General features: G+C 40.8%; 1 protein-coding gene across 34 annotated transcripts in view; it reads left to right on the top strand.

Annotated features, from left to right (window-relative positions):
- The window catches only part of ANK3 (ankyrin 3), an 853,965-nt gene that overhangs the window by 529,723 nt on the left and 303,109 nt on the right, over nt 1-21,133 (top strand). For all 34 annotated transcript variants that reach the window (XM_069753584.1, XM_069753587.1, XM_069753586.1 and 31 more), the window contains 3 exons: nt 17,839-17,943; nt 19,274-19,372; nt 20,564-20,662. In XM_069753584.1, coding sequence (XP_069609685.1) covers nt 17,839-17,943; nt 19,274-19,372; nt 20,564-20,662 — 303 coding nt within the window. The remainder of the gene's footprint in view (nt 1-17,838; nt 17,944-19,273; nt 19,373-20,563; nt 20,663-21,133) is intronic.

Here is a 21,133-nt window from a genome sequence, read left to right as displayed (position 1 = left end):
CACTCCACTGGGGAACAGTGGTTGTTTGCTCACTATCACCTGGAGCAGAAGGCTATCGCAATACTGATTTTTGGATATTTGAGATCAATATAGAGTTTTTATTTTTAATGGGTAACATTATATTTGGAGAAAGAAAAACACTTCATTACAACATAAAAAACTCATATCGTCTGCGAAATCATGGTGGTAGGATAAATGAATTTGACCTGTTTTGTTGCATATGAAAATAATTGTAATTATAGCGTGTTTGGTAGAATTAGTTATTCTTACACCTGACTATGATCCCACAAAATCCTTGACTTGTACACACAGGCCGGGGTCACACTTTCGAGTGCAATGTGAGAAACTCAAGTGAGTCTCTCGCATCAATACCCGACACTGCCGCCGGCACTCGGGACCGGAATGTGCGGCTCCGGTCCGGAGTGCCGGCAGCAGAGTCGGGTATTGATGTGAGAGACTCGCATTGCACTCGCCAGTGTGACCACGGCCCAAAATGCAGTGTGGTTTATAGAACATTTAATGATGATGATCAGTCTGTGATACTGAGTGACAATGTACAGTTTGTCAGTTGTCACCAGTGTCGGCACCATTTGTGCATCTTTTGGCAGGAAAACACAGCATTAAATTAGCGTGTTTTTGTTGTGGTTTTGTTGAGTTTTTATCGTGTTATTGACATGCGGTTCACTTGCAGATTTTTCCCCGCTCATTAATATGGGTAAAATCTGAAGGAAAAATGCTGAAAGAATTGACATCCTGCAGACTCAAAAGGAAAAAGTTTGCTTGCAGAAATTTCTGCAATGTTTCTGCATCTCTTGTCAGCAAAAAAACACTGCGGAAAATTCCACTGCGTTGTTGGTGCTTTTTTGCATGCGTTTTTTTTCCTCTGCATTCAATGGGTCAAAAACGCAGGCAAAAATGCACAAAGAAATGACATGCTGCAGATTTAAATGCACAGAAAATCCTGAAAGGAAAAATAGTGATCATGCGCACAGCACTTCAGGATTCTCATTGACTGTGCTAGCATCAGGATTCGCTAGCATTTTTAGGTCAATTCCGCACGGAAAAAAAAACCACATCAAAAACGCACCGTGTGCCTGTTAGACTTCAGGAATCTCATTCAGTTTGCAGGTACCATAATAGGAAACTCTTCAGGTTTTGTGGCAAAATGGCAAAAATGCAACATGTTCACAGACCCTAGGTATTAAAATACGCCTTAATTTTAGTAAGTTCTTTCAATTATAATAATAATAATATTTATGATGATATTATTCTTGTTATACAGTGGGGCAAAAAAGTATTTAGTCAGTCAGCAATAGTGCAAGTTCCACCACTTAAAAAGATGAGAGGCGTCTGTAATTTACATCATAGGTAGACCTCAACTATGGGAGACAAACTGAGAAAAAAAAATCCAGAAAATCACATTGTCTGTTTTTTTAACATTTTATTTGCATATTATGGTTGAAAATAAGTATTTGGTCAGAAACAAAATTTCATCTCAATACTTTGTAATATATCCTTTGTTGGCAATGACAGAGGTCAAACGTTTTCTGTAAGTCTTCACAAGGTTGCCACACACTGTTGTTGGTATGTTGGCCCATTCCTCCATGCAGATCTCCTCTAGAGCAGTGATGTTTTTGGCATTTCGCTTGGCAAAACGGACTTTCAACTCCCTCCAAAGGTTTTCTATAGGGTTGAGATCTGGAGACTGGCTAGGCCACTCCAGGACCTTGAAATGCTTCTTACGAAGCCACTCCTTCGTTGCCCTGGCGGTGTGCTTTGGATCATTGTCATGTTGAAAGACCCAGCCACGTTTCTTCTTCAATGCCCTTGCTGATGGAAGGAGGTTTGCACTCAAAATCTCACGATACATGGCCCCATTCATTCTTTCATGTACCCGGATCAGTCATCCTGGCCCCTTTGCAGAGAAACAGCCCCAAAGCATGATGTTTCCACCACCATGCTTTACAGTAGGTATGGTGTTTGATGGATGCAACTCAGTATTCTTTTTCCTCCAAACACGACAAGTTGTGTTTCTACCAAACAGTTCCAGTTTGGTTTCATCAGACCATAGGACATTCTCCCAAAACTCATCTGGATCATCCAAATGCTCTCTAGCAAACTTCAGACGGGCCCGGACATGTACTGGCTTAAGCAGTGGGACACGTCTGGCACTGCAGGATCTGAGTCCATGGTGGCGTAGTGTGTTACTTATGGTAGGCCTTGTTACATTGGTCCCAGCTCTCTGCAGTTCATTCACTAGGTCCCCCTGCGTGGTTCTGGGTTTTTTGCTCACCGTTCTTGTGATCATTCTGACCCCACGGGGTGGGATTTTGTGTGGAGCCCCAGATCGAGGGAGATTATCAGTGGTCTTGTATGTCTTCCATTTTCTAATTATTGCTCCCACTGTTGATTTCTTCACTCCAAGCTGGTTGGCTATTGCAGATTCAGTCTTCCCAGCCTGGTGCAGGGCTACAATTTTGTTTCTGGTGTCCTTTGACAGCTCTTTGGTCTTCACCATAGTGGAGTTTGGAGTCAGACTGTTTGAGGGTGTGCACAGGTGTCTTTTTATACTGATAACAAGTTTAAACAGGTGCCATTACTACAGGTAATGAGTGGAGGAAAGAGGAGACTCTTAAAGAAGAAGTTACAGGTCTGTGAGAGCCATAAATCTTGATTGTTTGTTTCTGACCAAATACTTATTTTCCACCATAATATGCAAAAAAAAATGATAAAAAAACAGACAATGTGATTTTCTGGATTTTTTTTCTCAGTTTGTCTCCCATAGTTGAGGTCTACCTATGATGTAAATTACAGACGCCTCTCATCTTTTTAAGTGGTGGAACTTGCACTATTGCTGACTGACTAAATACTTTTTTGCCCCACTGTATATAATGTTGTGTTCACTATACACCCATCCAGGGCAAATCAACCCTCATCAATTACTCAATTAAAGGACTTGTCTGTTTTTGATAACTCATTGTTATTTGCGCTAATGGGATATGTTATCATTCACGTAGTTGTTCTCCCATGTGGTATCACCTCTATTAACTCCAGTCAGGAGCGGAGTCTGGTGGCTTGTATATTTAGAGGACCGGCCATTAGATTGGACAGATGCCTATTGATTTCAATAGATGCCGTTATATCTGTTCCAGAGCAATGTTAGATATTTCTATAAGTAGAAGTTATTCATATACAAGTATAATATTGTCCAACTATCAAATTAAGTGTGGACGGAGCATGTCGTCATTCTAGGGTTACTTCTGTGCCGCTATCTGTCACCAGTGCGGTTCACATCCCTTTGTGGAAGTGAGCGGCTCCGAAACAACAGTTTTTTGAGATGGTCAGATTATATATTTTTGACTAATAAATTAATTTCTTGGATTCTGAAGATAGGACATAGTTTACCCTTCTTCTTAATTTTTGAAAGGACTGGTGAAGAATTGACTCATCTGTAAATATTGGTAGGTTCAGTCCATTATATGAGGATGTTTTACGGGAATTTGTCGTTTGCCACTAATATGTGATTATTATACCAGGTGTTTTTTTGTTCCTGTGCCCCTCAGTTCTTGAGATATCACCTTCTCTTTCTTATGTATAAATCTTCTCTGTTTGGCCAACTTGGCATGGTCCTCAAGAAGACTTCCATATTCAAGAGTTGAAGGCAACACCTACGTGGCTAAAAATGATAGATTTACATACAGGGAAGATGGAACCATATCTCGGGAATGGAGAGGCCAGAAACAAAAGAACAATGATGCCCGATCTAGAAAAACAGGTAAAGAATACATATATAGCAAGTGACAGTTCTTCTTTAAAGGGATTTTTAGAGTTTTTTTGGACATTCGGTGAAGGCTATAACAGTTTTCACTGTTTAATATTGCCTAAAAAAAAGCTGCCAATGATGTCTACAGCTCTCGGTACAGTCAGTATAACTAAGCTTGTTTGTCTGTGCTGTGATTCCAGAGCTGAAGTGAGTTCATTATTTGTCCACTGCTGTGGATTTAGAAGTGTGCTGACCCTGTGCAAGTCTGGCCATACAACAATGGGACAGTATTTACTGCGCTGGTTGGGGGGTTGCAAACACTCAATTGGATACCCCGCTTACCGATGGTTTCATCTGGAGCTTGTCAGTTTCAATGGACTAAATCATGGAAAAGAACATCACCGTGCTGGTAATGTAACCCACTTGTTTGGATATATCGCTCACATATACTATAGTCTTGCTGATGTCATCATCTATTGCTACATAGGGTCATTTGCGTCTGATCTTGTCCTGCTCTTTTATTTGTTGAATTCTCCAACATCCCATTATAGAGATATGAAGTATAGGAACAATTTGTTGTATGTTTTTTTCATGGTGAGAAGTGGAAGGAACTTACAGTGGGTACGGAAAGTATTCAGACTCCTTTAAATATTTCACTTTTTGTTTCATTGCAGCCATTTGGTAAATTCAAAAAAGTTAATTTTTTTCTCATTAATGTACACTCTGCACCCCATCTTGACTGAAAAAAAACAGAAATGTAGAAATTTTTTCAAATTTATTAAAAAAGAAAAATTGAAATATCACATGGTCATAAGTATTCAGACCCTTTGCTCAGTATTGAGTAGAAGCACCTTTTGAGCTAGTACAGCCATGAGTCTTCTTGGGAATGATGCAACAAGTTTTTCACAGCTAAATTCGGGGATGTTTTGCCACTCTTCCTTGCAGATCCTCTCCAGTTCGGTCACGTTGGATTGTGAACGTTGGTGGACAGCCATTTTCAGGTCTCTCCGGAGATGCTCATTTGAGTTTAGGTCAGGGCTCTGGCTGGGCCAGTCAGGAATGGTCACAGAGTTGTTCTGAAGCCACTCCTTTGTTATTTTAGCTGTGTGTTTAGGGTCATTGTCTTGTTGGAAGGTGAACCTTCGGCCAAGTCTGAGGTCCAGAGCACTCTGGAAGAGGTTTTCATCCAGGATATCTCTGCACCTGGCCGCATTCATGTTTCCTTCAATGACAACCAGTCGTCTTGTCCCTGCAACTGAAAAGCACCCCCATAGCATGATGCTGCCACCACCATGTTTCACTGTTTGGATTGTATTGGGCAAGTGATGAGCAGTGCCTGGTTTTCTCCACACATAATTCTAAGCAGTATCACCAAACAAGGTCTATCTTCCTTTCATCAGACCACATAATCTTATTTCTCATAGTCTGGGAGTCCTCCATGTGTTTTTTTAGCAAACTCTATGTGGGCTTTAGTATGTCTTGCCCGAAGGAGAGGCTTCCGTCGATCACTCTGCCATAAAGGCCCGACTGGTGGAGGGCTGCAGGGATAGTTGACTTTGTGGAACTTTCTCCCATCTCCCTACTGCATCTCAGCCACAGTGATCTTGGGGTTCTTCTTTACCTCTTTCACCAAGGTTCTTCTCCCACAATTGCTCAGTTTGGCTGGATGGCCAGGTCTAGGAAGACTTCTGGTGGTTCCAAACTTCTTCCATTTAAGGATTATGGAGGCCACTGTGCTCTTAGGAACCTTGAGTACTGTAGAAATTCTGTTATAACCTTGGCCAGATCTGTGCCTTGTCACAATTCTGTCTCTGAGCTCCTTGACCAGTTCCTTTGACCTCATGATTCTCATTTACTCTGACATGCGCTGTGAGCTGTGAGGTCTTATATAGACATGTGTGTGCCTTTCAAAATCAAGTCCTATCAGTTTAAACACAGCTGGGCTCCAAGGAAGGAGTAGAACATCTCAAGGAGGATCACAAGGAAATAGACAGCATGTGACTTAAATATTAGTTTCTGAATACTTATGACCATGTGATATTTCAATTTTTCTTTTTAATTAAATTTGCAAAAATTTGTACATTTCTGTTTTTTATCAGTCAAGATGGAGTGCAGATTGTACATTAATGAGAAAAAAATGAACTCTTTTGAATTTACCAAATGGCTGCAATGAATCAAATAGTGAAAAATTTAAAGGAGTCTTAATACTTTCCGTACCCTCTGTGTATAAGGTGACCTGCTGTGCACCATTGGGCTTATTTTGGATTGAGTTGAGTAATGATTGGAAAAATTGGACTCACTGGTGCTTTTATATTTGCGTTTTCTTGCGTCATTTTTTGCCGGATGAGTTTTAAGTGCAGTGAGCAGAAGAATGCACTTACCAAAAATCACGGTTGCTGCAAAATCACAGTGAGGAAGACTTTGGAAGAAGCAACAGTTGAGCGTGTGTGCCACTGCCATCGCTTCCTCCAATGTGTAGGGGTCTGAAGGAGACCGCTAAGCAAAATGCTCATATGTACCACAGCTGCAATGTGTATGTTCAATCACTCCTCCATATTGTGGACATGCAGTATAGAGGGACAGGATTGTAAGAGACCCCAATACTGGTGATTAGATATTTATAATCTAGCTTGTAAAAGTAATTGGTAAGAAGACCAGATATGCATCAATTCTTCACTCAGGGTTTCTTCTGGATCCAATATTGGACCACAATGTTTGGACTGGCGGGCGGCTCTCCCTACCTGAGTGTGACAGCTTCATGTATTTTTATGCAGCCGTCACGCTTGGGCCGGGACAGCCGCCGCCGCCGGCCAGTCCATGCATTGTGGTCCGATATTGATCCCCTCAAAAACAGATCTACATGAGCACATCAACCCTCCAAGAACCAATATGCTGCCGCTCTGTCTAAGCACCCACATGATTAGCATATTAGCCAGGTATTGACCAGGTAGACAAGAAACAAGCTGCCATTTCTACACGAATATTACAGTAATCAGTATTATCTAACATTGTGTTAAATTGTTAAAAGTTCATCTCTAAAATTGTATTCATCATATGAGCAAACGTGGCATGTGCCCAAGGCCGCGTAATTCAGTGGGCTGCATAAAATGAGAATATTTTAATAGTAATTTTCTTTTCCTGCTTTGGTATTCTTGGTCTTAATAAGCATTGCATTGTCTCGTCACATAGCTGAGGATTAGTGTATGGAAATGGGGCAGAAACATGTTCCACTTCATGGTGTGCTCACAATAAGTGCCGACGGCAGCACGAGCTGTACGAGCGGCCTGGACACTTCCCAAAATGTCTGCAATATCTAAAATGCATGCTCAGCTTGGAGCCGGTCTCCTGTGTAGGATATCCCTTGTCACAGTTTTCTAAGGACAACGCTGCTTTGTTGCTGTTCCTCACATTTGGTTCTTTGACAATGTGCTTTTCTTTACAATAGTTCTGAAATGTTGTAAGTGTCCTGCAACCGGCATTAGAAAATCTTTCTAAATTGTTAGTATTTTTCCTTGCAGTTGAATTTAAAATCTACCTCTCCTTTGACATAAAACGTATGGAATGCATGGTGCTGCAGCCGTCAAATAAGATAAAACTGCTTTTAGATGCACATAGAAGTTTAATCTGTCCATTAACTTATTATTCTGTCTGTAACTTGCGATCTTTTTGACTCCCTCTTAATTAACATTCTGCCAGCACTATAGGTGCAGGGACTTCCTTTAACCCACTTCCCAGTTGTTATTCAATGGCTTGTCTGCCCCTTAAGGTACCGTTACACTTAACGATTTACCAACGATCACGACCAGCGGTATGACTTGGCCGTCATCGTTGGTAAGTCGTTGTGTGGTCGCTGGAGAGCTGTCACACAGACAGCTCTCCAGCGACCAACGATGCCGAAGTCATCAGGTAACCAGGGTAAACATCGGGTTACTAAGCGCAGGGCCGCGCTTAGTAACCCGATGTTTACCCTGGTTACCATTGTAAATGTAAAAAAAAAAACACTCCATACTCACATTCCGGTGTCTGTCACGTCCCTCGGCGTCAGCTTCCCGCACTCACTGTGTCAGTGCCTGCTGGCCGTAAAGCAGAGCACAGCGGTGACGTCACCGCTGTGCTTTACGGACGGCGCTCACAGTCAGTACGGGAAGCTGAAGGCGGGGGACGTGACAGACACCGGAATGTGAGTATGCAGTGTTTTTTATTTTTACATTTACAATGGTAACCAGGGTAAACATCGGGTTACTAAGCACGGCCCTGCGCTTAGTAACCCGATATTTACCCTGGTTACCAGTGAACACATCGCTGGATCGGCATCACACACGCCAATTCAGCGATGACAGCGGGTGATCAGCGACCAAAAAAAAGGTCCTGATCATTCCCAGCGACCAACGATCTCCCAGCAGGGGCCTGATCGTTGGTCGCTGTCACACAGAACGATTTAGTTAACGATATCGTTTCTACGTCACAAAAAGCAACGATATCGTTAAAGAAATCGTTATGTGTGACGGTACCTTTAGAGAGAGACTGGATTTCTATAGCTGCCGGGGGACGTGACAGACATCGGAATGTGAGTATGTAGTGTTTTTTTTTTTAACATTTACAATGGTAACCAGGGTAAACATCGGGTTACTAAGCGTGGCCCTGCGCTTAGTAACCAGATGTTTACCCTGGTTACGCGGAGACTTCGGCATCGTTGGTCGCTGGAGAGCTGTCTGTGTGACAGCTCCCCAGCGACCACACAACGACTTACCAACGATCACGGCCAGGTCGTATCGCTGGTCGTGATCGTTGGTAAATCGTTAAGTGTAACGGTACCTTTAGAGAGCAGAAACAGAAAGACAAAAACCAGCCCCTCCCTCCTGTAATGTGAGTTATAATCACTGCTGCTAGAGACAGGTTATACCTGATAGCAGGTAGTGGGCAGCAATATATTCAGAAGCATGATACCTGATGGCTAGCATATGGGAATGTTTTTTTCAGCGGTATGAGGCCATAATCTTTAAATAAAGTAATTTTCATAATTTAAAGTGACCATTTAAATCTACATTTCTTAACACAACATCAAAGGTTATTTCCAAAAATGCCATGGTTAAGAAGGAACGTTGCTCCATTTCTGATACCTCAATGAGAACTTCTCTTACGTAGTTCAATTTAACGGAACTTTTTTTCCGTGTCCTGTTTTATCATATCAGTACCAAATCTTAACCATTGGCCTGAGTGGGAATTTTTGGGCGGACAAATAATTCCAATCTCTTTTGGTTGAATTAAAGACTTTATCATTGTCAGTGTAATACTTGGTTTGATCATTGACTATTGTGCAAATATTGAACTTGATCTTTTATTTTCCATCATATTAAAACAAAAACGATTTCTTTAATTCACTCATTCAAAGAAAAATATTCCACATTTAACCAACTAACAAAATTCATCACACATCCACTAGTATGATGGCCCAAATGTCTTGTTCCTCCGGCATGTTTGCTGTTGTGCTCCATACAACTCTGGATATACAGAAACATTTAATAAAATCCTTGAGTTTTGGGGCCTTTGGTTTTCTTGAGTGCCATTCACCCAACAAACTCTTTTAATCTGCTAATAGACCGCCCATCCATGCTACGCCCCAGCTTACCAAGGAATAGCCAGTTGTGGTTAACCTATTTTCTGAGGAAAGAGGCTTTCAACATTAGTCTACATTTTTTTCTATTGTTCTCTTCCCAGGATGTTGTGATAGTGGATTAATTTATTGAATTACTACATGTTGGGTCTCGATTAAGATATATTTCAACTGACCTCTATTAGATTGCTTAGAAGGGTGACTAACTTAGTGAGCTATGGCATATTTGATGAGACGAATGGCAAGTGTTGTAGAATATTTTTGAGGGGTTTTCGCTTTCCACTGGGCTAGTCACCGCTCTGTCACTGTGCGATGTGCACAATGACAGCGTGCACCCTCGCCGGCTCAGATCAGCAGTAACAAGCCCGCGATGGAGCACACTGTCAGTGCACGTTGTAAGTTGAATACCTGGCTTGCAAATACCTGCACCATCCTTGCAAGAAACATCATATGCAGAGGTGGCTTAGGTCTGCACACCGAGTATTCTGACAACACACACTTATAGTGTTCTTTGTTGCTCGTTCGTTACTACTGATCTGAGGTGGTGAGAGAGCGCGCTGTCATTGTGCACATCGCACAGTGACAGAGTGGGGTTTAGCCCAGCCCATGAATCAAAGGTCACTGACGTTAAGTTTTTTTTTTTGGGGGGGGGGGCAGATGAGACTTCATTTGAGTATCCCAGCATGCCCTGGGATTTTCAAACAAAGTGTCATAAAGAAGGAGGTGGAAAAAAAAGGAAAGAAAAGCAGTTAGATCATGTAGTGAGGGAAGCATAGGGAATGTTTAATTCAAGTATATTAGAAAACAGTTTAGATTATGGCATTAAATAGATAGGAATTTAGGTTGAAAACTAATTTGTGGTTTGGCCCACCCCTTTAAGAGTAAATAAAGATGTTAACCTACACGGCTTGTGCAAAGCCATATGACACCACATTGCAGTGATTTGCCTGACAAAAGTCAGCCTTTTCCTCTGACCCACTTTATGAATAACGTCTCTGCCATCTGGGCACGCTTGCTTCTGACAAAGCTGGGGTGACATCTTAAAGTAATTGGTTCATATCAAGCTCTGTTCTTATATGTAATGCTTAGTGTTTGTCACGATGATCTAATGTTGATGTCATGATATTATACTGTGAAAAGAATATTTTTAAACTGCTAGAATAAAAAAATGAAAAACAAGTCATTGCCAAGGTCACCCATTATGAAATGTGACTGCTTCTGTCTACAAGAGTGCACTCCTCAATAGAATTTATACATTCAATGTAAATCGAAAAAGAAAAGATTTCCAAACTTGTAAGAATTGTCTCGCACCGGCTTCATGACCTCCTTTATTATAGTAGCCATGGTGTATTTGATGGATGCAGTTTACACTGGATACCTTTGTGCAGGCATCTAGGATTTTAGTTGACTTATTTTTTATTTTTGTGCAAGAAAAGTTTAGCCTGGCCATGGGCAATGTAAAAAAGGACTGTGAGCTTGATGTAACCAAAGGGCCCCAATCACCAAGTCCAGTTTTGTTCAAACCGGTTTTAATGAGACGTTCTATGCCGCTAATCTTACTCCAGTCCGGGACTGAAGTAAGATTTATGGTGTTAGGAATGCTGTCGCTAATCATGTATTCAATGAGTTGGGGTGTCATGCTCCTCTGACCCTGACTCACCCCAGCTCTGCATATTTTGGCGGAGCTGGGCACAACTGGAGTGAAAATGTCAAACCTCACTACATTTTTGTCAAACCTTGGTGTTATGACACAGCTGTCAGGTGACTCGGGACCAGGGGCTCCTTCCCAGTCCCTGACATTAGGGGGCACCCTAGCTCGCCCTATTCCCCGGGATACTTCTGAAGGTTAGGATGCCGGGGTCACCACCCTTGCCTTATCTCTTGAGTTAGCCCTCTGTCTGTTCTCTTCCCCCACCTAGGGAAGAGAGGCACTACTGTGCACCGCAGTACACCAACCCGACAAACAAGGCTACACAAATGAGGGTAAAGTGAAAACACCAGACATACAAAATATTCACTCACATGTAACAGAGGAATGCACTGGGGCATGGAGGAAGGGGAATAAACCAAAGTAGAAGAGGGAAGGGAATTACCACACTTATAAACCACGCAACAGTCACAGATAACTCCTTCAGAACTCCTTCTCATTTGAACTCCTCTCTTCCTAAGCAATGCAGCAAGTGCTAGCTCTGACATTAATTTGAATCAGGAGCCAGATTATAAAGGGAACAGGAGTGGCTAATTGAGCTGAGCTGAGAGATCAGGGTTTTCCAACATGGCCAATTAACCCCTATTCTGACAAAAGGAATAAACACCATTAAAATGAAGGAGAAGTGCTTTTTCTCATTTCAGGAGTAGGAGCAATCAGACACCGCGGTCTTCTGGCTCCTCTCTGTTGCGGAAACCTCATGACACTTGGTTTGTGCAAAAAGTTTGCGACATATCAGTGTTTTACGACATAATTCTGGTAATACAATACCTGTTTGGGCCCACAGAAAAGGAAAAAGCTGTAACCAAAGAGAAAGGTTTCTATAGTAACACTGCATTCACACCTCCACAAAAATGGACTGTGTGAAGACTGTATATTTATTTCCTGAAAAAGTGAGCAGAGCTCATCTGAGGAAAAAGAGAAGTTAACCTTACCCTGAAGAACATTTTCTTGCTGGTTTGATGGCATTTGCTCCTGTTTTTGGCAAACATTATATGGTCATGAAAATGATTAATACAGAAGTAAAAATGATGCAAACCATCATCTATACCTGTAAGCTCGCAAGGGCAGAGTCCTCACCCCTCTATATCAGTCTGTAATTGTTAGTTTGTTTACTGTAAGTGATATCTGTAATTTGTATGTAACCCCTTCTCGTATACAGTACCATGGAATCAATGGTGCTGTATAAATAAATAATAATAATCTATACCATGTGTTTTATATGTAATGTTTAATTATTCATATGGATGAAGATTAAGGGTATAACAGTCTATTGGGGCTGTGTTGAAGGAGAAATTGGTGAACCCAACTTTTATTTGTAGTACAAATAAGAAAATTAATAATATAGATTGTTTTGTTCCCTGATCGTAGTTGGTGCTAGTTGTGAACACATCCAAGACCCAATTTCTTGCATTATTAAAAGGCACTGGGATTATTGAGACAGAAAATCAGTTAGTACCCATCACTTGAAGCAAACTGATCAAGTAGCTTGTGACTGAACCATACAGATGTAGGTTTTCGTATGTCCCAACTCTTACTTCGAGAAGAAAAACATGGAGGCAGATTCTTTTAACCTTAGCACATCTGTACATGAGAAATATTAGACTCACTAATCAACCATTACATTAAATACACCTGCCTAATTTTGTGCAGGCCACCTCCTGCCACCAAAACACCTCACTGAAGGTTCCCTGTGATATCCGGCACCAAGAGGTTAGCAACATATCGTTGAAGATTTGTACAATGCAAAATTAGGTCTCCTTGGACTTATTTTTTTCAGCATATTTCACAGGTTCTCTATTGAATTGGCAATATTTGGAATTTGGGATCCCACTCATAATCTGGACTCCTTGTCATGTTCCTTAAATGTTTCCTGTGTAGCAGAACACATTGTCTCCATCCCCTCCACTGCTCTCTGATAGGACCAGCACTGGCGCCAGTGCTAACATCATCAAAGGCAATGGAAGGGGAGAGCATTCGTCCCATAAAGAAATCACAGGATGTTGCAAATGGAGTTCTAGAAGAATGGAACAGTGGCAGAAAGGTTCAATTTAAGGGCACCAGATCCAGTATTAAGTAACATCTTCAATTTGGACTGGAAGGTCTCTTTAAAGTTCTTCTGTACTCTAAGGCTGGGTTCACATTGCGTTTTGGCAGTCCGTTATATGGACTACGTTACACCGTGGCATAACGCGGTGTAACGCAGTCCGTTAAAGCCGCCATTAAGCCCTATGTCAGACGAATCGCTAGCGCACACCCACAATGGGCATGCGCTAGCGATGTGCCGTCATTGAGTGACGGACCCTGGGACGCGGTCTGCAGCGTTTCCGGGTCCGTCACCGCTAGCGCAGATAGAGCATCTGCTAGCTCTATCTGCGCTAGTACAATCACATTTCGGCACTTTGACGCATGTGTTGAACAGGCTGCTTTAACGCAATGTCAACCCAGCCTTGTAAATGATGGGAACTTTGGCTGGAAATAGAAAAAAGGACTGCGCCACATACATTGTTTTGCATAATTTTTATCTTCTCATGAAATTCTCATAATACCATATAACAAATTAGCAAATCAATATGTAAGTTTAGGCATTAGAAGTCATAATTCTCACCCAAAGTGATAGTCCTATCACTATTACATCAAATCCACGTGGAGACGCAGCTGAAGCTCATCGGTGTGTATTCACCCGTGAGACTGTGTAAACTTTTCGGAACGATGCCCCTTCCTTGTCAAAGAAGTTGTGCAAAGTAATATGTGTTTTATGGAATTTTTTTCTATTTGAAGTTATTGTGCTATTTATCGAGAGGGTCCATTGGACCATTGGATGCACAGTACACCCCTAGGTCCATGTTCAAGAAGATTGGATATTACCTGTAACAACTATGGCTGGAAATGACATCAAAGAAAAGCTGACTATCATCTCATTATTTCTCACACCTATATTGGAATATACCCAGAAATGTCCGAGCACATTTGTACTACAGCATAAAGCCACTTTCTGCCATACTGCCTGCAGATCAATGTTTCAGGGATGAGAAGCACTTCCTTTGAGCTGTTGAGTTATGGATGTTATTTTGTTAAGGCCATGGATTTAAGGAATAAAGGCCCTTCTACATGGAATGGTTTCTCAAGCCCTTTGGATGATCATTTCAGGCGTCTAACCTAATCTGTTCGCCTGTTTGTCAAATGTATACACTAGTATTTTTAGGCTTTATTATATTCCATTATTTCTGTTTTCCATAAATTTTCCCAATGAGTTTGAAGAATTTTTCAAATAGGAAATAAGATCAAAGAGGTTGTCCAGGGAGCAAAAAAATATTTTGTAGGAATGCCCATGTTGACACAGTAGAAATGGAAGAAAATGTCTACTTAGTCAATCACGGTCTTAGGTGGATTACTAGTGCGATTGTCTCAATGGACATTTCTGGACATTTCCGGTGTATTGAGACAGTATCAGGAGGTTGACACCAGCAGGAACCAAGTAAGCGTCAGAACAGGGATCAGTGAGGGTGACAGATACTTATTTACTCTCTCTTATTCCAATCTAAACCCTTTTAGAAATTATCTTTATCCTGCGAAAAGTTTGTCTTAATTCTGTCAATATTTGTTTTGTGGTAGGCAATACATTGTAGCCAGTTCCACTATTCCACCTTTTTTTATATTTAAGTCAGTAGATATACGGATAATTGATGCCTACTGATTCAATCTTTTTAAGTGTGATCTGTAATTGAAGGCACCATTTTCCAGTATTGTTTCTATACGAAAAAAAAATAATGATATAAAGATCCTCAAAAGCAAATTACATACACCCTTCAAAAAAATGACCCTGTTTCCCTGAACTATTAACAGCATTTTAAGATCTTTACGGTCAAATTCTGCATCATATACATTGGATACAATAATTGAGTAAAATATTAATAAAAAGACTTTCTTTATCTCATTTTTTATATTGGCTAGTAATATTTCCTTACAAACGTTCCCTATCCTAAGTCGTGTGGCAAGGCTCATTAAACACGCTATACTCATTTATACAGACTCATTATACTTTGCACTGATGAGATATAGCAGCTTCGAAACATCGTGTCTGCAAATTGATATTCTGGTTTGGCTTTTATCCTGAGTCATATTGAAAGGCTCGTTAAAGGGTCAATATTGACTTTTAGGATCTCTGCTTCCAAAAAGTGGTGCTACAGCTGTAGTCCTCTTCCTCTCTGAAGAGATGATTTGCATATTTAATTTCCCTGAGGAGTTTGCATGGCTTATAAGTCTCCTCACTGTCACTCTCCACAAGAATAAAAGTTACCCCTTAGACACCAGTCTAGAGGCTTTCAGCTAGACAAGTCAGATATCATACTTTGAACTGATGAGGGGCAGTACCCCAAAACACTGTGCCCGCAATTTGAGATTCTAGTTTGGCTTTTATGATAAGTCATGTGGCAAGGTTCGTTTAAGGGTCAATATTAACTTTTAGGATCGCTCCTTCCAATATTCGGTAGTTCTAGTCCTCTTCCTCTCTGAAGAGTCAATTTGTACACCTAAAATTCAATAAAGACATGTTAGATGTTGTAGAGTCCCATTGATCTAAAGTCCTTTTTGGACTTGTATAAATGGTATCCATTCTATCCCCCTAACTTTAGCCTGTGCTGATCTCTTTAGGGCAATTTCAAGGGCAGCACACTCCCCCGTTACATATTCTGGGCTTGAACTATGCTCAGCCTATTTACTCTGCAAACTCTTTTTTTTTTACCATAATTTTTTGTTGATGGGGGTGGAGAGAGGACTACAGATACATGCATAGGTTAAAATTGATAACCGTCGACAGGGAAATGCATCTTAAGGCTTCTTTTAACAAACCTTTGTTTTGCGGCCCATTTTTGCAGCCCCAATAGATTTTTATGGGGCCGCAAAAACAGGCCGCAATATTTTCACGGTGCACCATGAGGGCCGTATTTACGGCAGTGATAAAAGATCGAGCCTGCTCGATCTTTTTCATGGCTTACGGACATGGCCCCCATTGAAAATCAATGGGGCTACAAAAACAACGGAAGCTTGTTTTTGTGGTGCACCGTGACTTTCAGTTTTGCGGAACGCCGTTTTTTTTTTCAATACTATTTCTATAGTATTGGAAACCCGAAAAATGGCGATCTGCAAGTTTTTTGCGGTCCATTATAGCGGCAGGCCGTGAACATTGCGGCGATACAGCCCGCAAAAAAAGATCCCCAATAACGGGCCACAAAAAAACACGGCAAGTGTAAAAGTAGCCTAAGTGTTCATGTTAATACCTGTAGACATAATTTTTCACCATTTTTGGCCAATTGTTTTGGAAATTTTTTTTGTCATTCATTATTTTTAACAAAAAGCAAGGCTTGCAACCTCAAAAGTGGCAAAAGGAATTCAGTTTGAGGGATAGGAATTATTTGTGACTTGTGAAATTCTATGAAATCTAAAATTAAAAGCAGATACCTCCGAAGCTTAAAAATTTGTACCTCCTCCAAAATTAGAATTTGAGTATTTTAATTACGGTAGATCTTTAGATATCAATTTTCAAATTATTGCAATGATTGGAATTATCATTTAAGCATCTAATCTCAAAAAATTAGATAACACTTTGGGAGTTAAATTCTAAAGCAAATAATTTTAGGAGTAGTAATATTTTGGCATCTCTAACCTTTTAGATAAGTGATTCTGATCTAAGGTGTTCTTTGGTCATCCATCGAATGATGACCTCCAGTATGTTCTGTCTGTGCTGAGCAGCACAATCCGTTGGCCTCTGTCCCAGAGCAGAATGCTGAACATTGGTTTTTGGAACAATCGCCTTATTTAGAAGGGGTGGACGTGTGTGAACTGGATCCATGACGTCTGGCCCAGCGCCCTCACTGTTTACATAAACATCAGGTCAGGGGCAGCAATACAATGACAAATATGAATACACATTATCTACGGAGCATAAAGGGGGCTTAGTGTTCATTACAATTGCTATTGTGAATCATTTGAAATATGATGATGGTGTGTGAGGATGTGTTGAGCCTTTTTAGAAAAAGTGTTAGGATGAGATTTTATATCATTATTAGTTATGAGCAAATGTGCTCGGATAAGGTGTTATCCGAATATGCTCAGGTGCTAACCGAGTGACTTTGGCGTGCTCGAAAAATATGCTTCAGATCCCCCCTTCATGTGTTGCGGCTGTTTGACAGCCACAGAGAGGCTTGGAATGGCCCACAGGAGAACAGGAGAATCCTCTGGTGGGCCCAAGCGTAGGATCAGCAGCACTTGGGACAATATATTTGAATCACTATGTACAGACACAAGCGGCATCTTATTCATTCAACAATCTACCCAGTTGATTGTTATATAAATTTGAGGATAATGTCACAATTTCATGTAGCTGAATAGTTGCACCCTGGAGTTGGTTATTGGTGGGCCCTTGACACCCCGGTCTGACACTGGAGGCCCACATGCAGGGATTGCCTAACAAACAGCAGCTTGACACGCAGGTGCGGAGACCTTTAATCTAATGTCTATGTGGGCTTTTCTATAGGTCCCAGAAGTAATGTGGTCCTCATCAGAGAGGCAGACGTATGCAGACCCTCACTGTTTATTCGGCTAATGAACTTTAAATCCACCATTTCCAATGACTGATACCAGTTTTTTTGTTTAAGACTTTTTTTTTGTCACTTTTTTAAGTTGTCTACTAGTTTTCTCTTTAGGTGAAAATAGATAGTAATTACTGATTTCTCCTTTTTTTTTGTCTTGCAGCAGTCAGACACAAGTGCAAGTTATCTGAGAGCTGCCAGAGCCGGTAACTTAGAAAAGGCGCTCGACTATTTAAAAAATGGTGTGGACATCAATGTCTGCAATCAGGTAAGCATGTTAATAAAAAAAATAAATAAATAAAAAAAAATATTATTATCTTTTATGTGTTGCAGGCTTATAGCACTAATTATTGGTTGCACTAGTCTTTGTGTACATGGCGTCTTTCTCAAGTCTTCTGCGGCAAAGCCACTTCAGCAAAAACGCCAACAGCGGCCTTGCCGGCAAATAACCCATTGTTCATGCGGCAGCGTCTTTTCTGCTACACTGTCAAGTATAGAGCGGCGGCGGCTTCTGCGCTGAAAAATAAGAATGTCACATCTTATAACCATTTCATGGTTTCCTAATACTGGAGCGGTTAACAAACAGGACATAAGACGGAAAATGTTTACAACAATATAGTGTTGACATTGCTGTACATTGTTAATTTTAGGAGGAGTTTTTCTGCCACTTTTTCAGGAGAATTCCAGGCAGAATCCACCTGAAAAAGACATTATGTGCACATACCTGAAATATCATCACTTGATTAAAATGTGGATATCTAATATTAGCCCTTCATCTATTTAAAAAACCCAGATCCTGTGATCTATAGATCATGTGTTTCCTTTCAGGTATTGGTGATCTTACTTACGGTATTTGACATTTCAGAAGCAATCTCTATGCCAAAAAAGTTCCTGCAAAACCCTTCTGGTTGGAACATGGTGCTGTCCAAGCTCATCAACCACTAGAAGACAACAACCACTAGTGATTAGTGATGAGCGAATATACTCGTTACTCGAGATTTCTCGAGCACGCTCGGGGGTCGTCAGAGTATTTTTTTATCGCTCAGAGATTGTTTTCCTCACCTCAGCTGAATGATTTACATCTGTTTGCCAGCTTGATTACATGTGTGGATTCCCTAGCAACCAGGCAACCCCCACATGTACTTATGCTGGCTAACAGATGTAAATCATTCAGCTGCGGTGCTGAAAACTAAATCTCCGAGCACTAAAAAATACTCGGAGGACCGCCGAGCATGCTCGGGAAATCTCTAATAACGAGATCTCGAGTAATCGCTCATCACTAATAGTGATGTTATCTACTGAGATGTCTATTTAGAAGCTGTAAGTTATCAGTCAGTTTAGGAAACAGAGTAAATAAACCTTTAAATGTTCAGATGTGAAGGGATGAGGAGATATAGGAGTGTGCCAAGTCTCAGAGGCCAAGGGACAAGAGAAGTTTTAATAGAAGGGAGCCATTGACCATGTTAAAGGTTGCTGAATGGTCTAAGGTGAAGGAGAGTGAAGAAGACTATCTAAATGATGAAAAGAAACGAAGATTAGGTCATAGATTTTCATTTTGCTGAACACGTTTACTAACATTGTGTATTTCTCATTATCAGAATGGGTTGAACGCTCTCCATCTTGCATCTAAAGAAGGGCATGTGGAAATAGTCTCTGAACTCATCCAGCGAGGCGTTGATGTGGATGCGGCAACCAAGGTTTGTGCCTTATGTCCAGATTCAGGTCATCCAATTCACCACGTTTCACAAGCCCACCTGACAAAGCATTGTGGTACACATCTCAGCCGTAATTAGTGCAGCACAAGGTCCCCTCTGTTCATCACTCACTTGAAGTTGGATGCCACTTCTTATTAGCATTGCAATCTGAAATAATGGGAAAATGTTTCTTCACTGAGGCTGATAACTGATATTTCAATGTAGGGCTAAATCTCCTTCTCCTAAATGTACTTTCTTGAAGTTCTTCATGCACTACACTTTGGTAATATAATTAATTGGCTCTATAACTTGATAAATGCTCCTTCCCAACAACATTTTTTGATACCACATTATTTGTATGTACTTTGGTCTTTATGTGATAGAGGAGCCTTGGGGACTCCTAAGGGAATAGGGCCCAGATTTGATTATATCCACCTTATTCCCTACAGCACTGACTTTGTACACTGGGATCTTCTTTTGATCCATATTGCGCTCCAGTAGCAGGATGGGTATACATTATTTATTTTTCCATATGGCAGGGATTAATAATGCCCATTTTGTTTGCAATTGCTGTCTTCTTTTTTTAATTTCAAGTTTTCCATTTCTTCTTGAATAACTTTTTATTAAGTGTTTTCATCAGACAGATAATCCCTATATCACCTACCCACAAGATAGGTGATACCTTGTTGATCAGTGGGAGTCCGACTGCTGGGATCTGCACTGATTGGCAGAATGGGTCACTTTTATCCCCGTCAGAATGGAGCAACATTCTGTATACTCAACCGTTGTTCCTTTCATTGGGGCTGCAGAGCGCTGCACTCAGCTTTCTCCAGAAGCCCCTTTGAGAATGAATGGAACAGTGGTTGGCCATCCAGTCCGCAGCTCCTTTTGTAACAAAATAAAAGTGCCCCTTTTGGTCCCACCAGTCAGACCCCAGTCGATTAGTAAGTTATCCCCTAATCTGTGGATAGATGATAATTTGTTTTTATGTCCCAATTTAAAACAGATTTCCTTCTTTCATCAGAACCATAGACCTAATCATATCAATAAGGGATAAGATTATATATTTTCTATCTCACACAGCTCCATTGAAGCAGCAAAACTGTTGTTTTATTCTGACATTTATGCCTTAAAACATAATGTAGATGGGAATATTATAAAACGGTCATATTTTTATTTTTATTTTTTTTACAGAAAGGAAATACAGCTCTTCACATAGCATCATTGGCTGGACAGACAGAAGTCGTAAGAGTTTTGGTGACGAATGGCGCAAACGTCAATGCACAGTCGCAGGTAGGCTGTCGGATGCCTGTAATGTGTGTTTTATACACTTTTATTGATTGAAATATATAATTATACATATGTTCTATTGGGATTTCAACATCTATCTTTAAAAACTTAGATCCTTGTGGATGATGCAGGTATTTAATTTGAAGTGGTTTCCTTTGAATAGAGGAGGTCCCATGACAGAGATAAAACCGGAACCAACATTATAGTGCTGAATTTTGGCACCTAGGAATTTTCCTTCTGTTGAATTCTCGGCATGATCCTAGGGGCTGCTATGTAGAATGGAGTCCTACACAAGTTTTTGCCACTACCAAGTAGGTGGGGCCAACCAGTGCTCAACCTCTCCTTTCTAGGACCCTCATAGCAACTACACAGTCTGCCTTTATCTTGATAGTTTGGGGGGATGTCTTATGTTTTAACGTGGTTACATATTACAATAATTTAGCCAAGTCTTTAGCATATTTGGTATGAGACAGA

This window comes from Ranitomeya imitator, chromosome 2, assembly GCF_032444005.1.
Source record: "Ranitomeya imitator isolate aRanImi1 chromosome 2, aRanImi1.pri, whole genome shotgun sequence".
NCBI lineage: Eukaryota > Metazoa > Chordata > Amphibia > Anura > Dendrobatidae > Ranitomeya > Ranitomeya imitator.
The sequence above is the reverse complement of the archived record's forward strand: the minus strand, read 5'-3'. Positions and strand labels throughout refer to the sequence as shown.